This window comes from Nicotiana tabacum, chromosome 8 (assembly GCF_000715075.1).
Source record: "Nicotiana tabacum cultivar K326 chromosome 8, ASM71507v2, whole genome shotgun sequence".
Taxonomy (NCBI): Eukaryota; Viridiplantae; Streptophyta; class Magnoliopsida; order Solanales; family Solanaceae; genus Nicotiana; species Nicotiana tabacum.
This window is the reverse complement of record NC_134087.1, coordinates 52,874,106-52,876,855: the sequence shown is the minus strand read 5'-3', so window position 1 is coordinate 52,876,855 and position 2,750 is coordinate 52,874,106. Positions and strand designations below refer to the sequence as shown.

Sequence of the window (2,750 nt, the reverse complement as noted above, 5' to 3'; positions counted from 1 at the left end):
CTCTCTCGATTAGGGTTTCTTTTCACTTTAAGATTTCTACGATTGACTCCAATAATGGAGTCTAATATGGTATCAGAGCACTCCAATCGATCTGCCTCACTTAGAGCTTTCGTCTGATGGTAACCATCAAGCTTGGTTCACTGATTTCATTCATATCGAAGAGTCTCATGTCAGAACCTTCTGGAAACTTTTCTAAGTTTTTGTCTCTTTCCTGTTATTAGAAGACCTTAGCTTCTTCAGGTGTGCGAGGAAGGAGGGTAAAAATTCTATTCTCTTATTTGCATGTGAAAATCTAGGTAATATTAGGTCATTTTGTTCTACTTGTGAAATTTGGACTGCTTCTGTGATTCTACGAATTGTCAGTCTAGAAATTTACTTTGTGTATGAATATGGGAAGTCCTTCATCTACTGCTGATGGTTTTGTCGAGTTCACTGTGGACTCGTCTCACCCGTTCTATGTTCATCCCTCCGATAGCATTGGAAGTTAATTAGTTTCCATATCGTTCAATGGAACCGGTTTTGTACATTGGCATAGTAGTATGCTTACCTCCTTCTCTACCAAAAATAAATTAGGAATAGGGACTGGTAATGTATCTCAACCTCCACCTAATTCTCCCTATTATCCCTTCTGAGAACGATTTAATGATATGGTGAAAGCTTGGATCCGCCTTTTTATTTAGCAACTGCCACCCCGCTTAATATGAATAGGATGTACTTACCGACCGGTGATAGGAAAGAGCTGATCACCAATTCTCTGACTAGGAAGATAGCAGAGAGTGTTATGTATCTCAACACTGCTAGAGAAGTGTGGAGTGACATAAATGAGAGGTTTGGACAATCCAATGGATCCAAATACATTCAAATCCACAGGGAAATTAGTTCTACCTCCCAAGGATCTTCTGATATTACTACTTATTTTACCAGAATGAGAGCTTTATGGGATGAATTGAATTCTGCTTATGTTGGTCCTACATGCTCTTGTGGAGCACTACTCAAATTTATTGAAGACCAACACCTTTTTCAATTCCTGAGTGGTCTAAATGAGTCCTATTCAACAGCCAAGAGTAGCATTATGCTTATGTCTCCACTTCCATCAATTAGCAAAGCATATTCTTTGCTTCAACATGATCAAAGCCAAAAGGAAAATCAGGCTCCAAATTTGGGTTTCTCTGGTGATTCAGCTTCCTTTTCTGCTACTTCATCCAACTCCAATCCCCAATCATAACAGAATACTTTCCATATATTGAACATAAGGACCTAAGAACCCTAGAGCATATTTCCCACAAATAAGTCCGAGCACACACTCACCTCGCATGCACGGACTACAATTAGCAAAGAAGACTCAAATCCTAAGGGAAAGTCCCCCCACACAAGGTTAGGCAAGATACTTACCTCAAAGACGACAAACTGATACTCTAAAATACACTTCTCGGGCAAAAAGACCTCCGGGCTCAAATCTAACCAAATTAACTTCAAAGCACAAATAAAACACATAAGAAACTATTCCGGATCATAAAGTCTCAATCTTTAACAAAATCCAAAAAATTGGTCCAAAAGTCGACCCCAGGCCCGCACCTCGGAACCCGACAAATTTTACAAAATCCAAATACCCATTCCAATATGAGTTCAACTATACAAAATTTATTAAATTCCAATACCATTTGGCCCCTCAAATCACGATTTTTCATTTTAGGAATTTTCTTCAAAAACCAACATTTTACTCAACCCAAATCACAAATTAAATGATAAAAGAAGAAAAATTCATGGAATACAATTAATTCTAGGTGAAGAACACTTACCCAATCGTTTTACTTGAAAAACCCACAAAGAATCGCCCAAAACCGAGCTCTAGAACTCCAAAAATGGTGAAAATGACAAACCCTCGGATTAGAGTACTTTTTATTCTGCCCAGGTCTTAAAGCATCGCGAACACGGAGGAAGTATCCCTTTCGCGAAGAAGAAAAAGGAAGGCTGCCCAGTTGTGCTTCACGAACGCGACAGCACGCACGCGAACGCGAAGAAGGAAAATATTATGGCCCAGAGATTGCTCTTCGCGAACTCGTGAACTACTACGCGAACGTGAAGAGTGGAACGGCATAACTACGCGAACGCGATGGACAGATGCGAACGCGATGAAGGAAGAGATAGAGCTTCGTGAACGCGATGCTTTTAAGCAAACACGAAGAAGGATTTCCAAGTGGTCAGCAGCAAAGCTTCACGAATGCGGAAGGCGGTTCGCGATCGCGAAAGAGGATACCAGAAGCAGAAACAGTAGTTCAAAAACAAGGGAAAATGACCTGTAGCCCATCCGGAACACACCCGAGGCCCCCGGGATCCCGTCTAAACACACAAACAAGTCATATAACCTAACACGGACTCGCTCGAGGTCTCAAATCACATCAAACAATGCCGAAACAATGAATTATACCATGAATCGAACTTACGAACTTCCCAATCTTCCAACTTCCAAATCTCGTGCCGAAACCTATCAAATCATCCCAGAATGATGCCAAATTTTGCAGACAAGTCCAAAAAGACATACCGGTGTTGTTCCAACCCTCAGAATCGTATTCCGACCCCAATATCACAAAAGTCAACTATGAGTCAAACCTCTCCATTTTGCAAACTTTAACTTTTCCAACTTTCGCCAAAACACCTCAAATTACCCCTACGGACCTCCAAATCCGAATTCGGATGCATCCCTAAGTCCAAAATTACCATATGAAGTTGTTGAGATCACCCACGATCCA

General features: G+C 40.9%; 1 protein-coding gene across 1 annotated transcript; it reads left to right on the top strand.

Annotated features, from left to right (window-relative positions):
* Positions 1-700: 700 nt before the first annotated feature.
* LOC142163098 (uncharacterized) lies at positions 701-1,225 on the top strand. The gene has a single exon (XM_075220352.1). The coding sequence runs from the start codon at positions 701-703 to the stop codon at positions 1,223-1,225; it is 525 nt and encodes a 174-aa protein (XP_075076453.1).
* Positions 1,226-2,750: the final 1,525 nt, after the last annotated feature.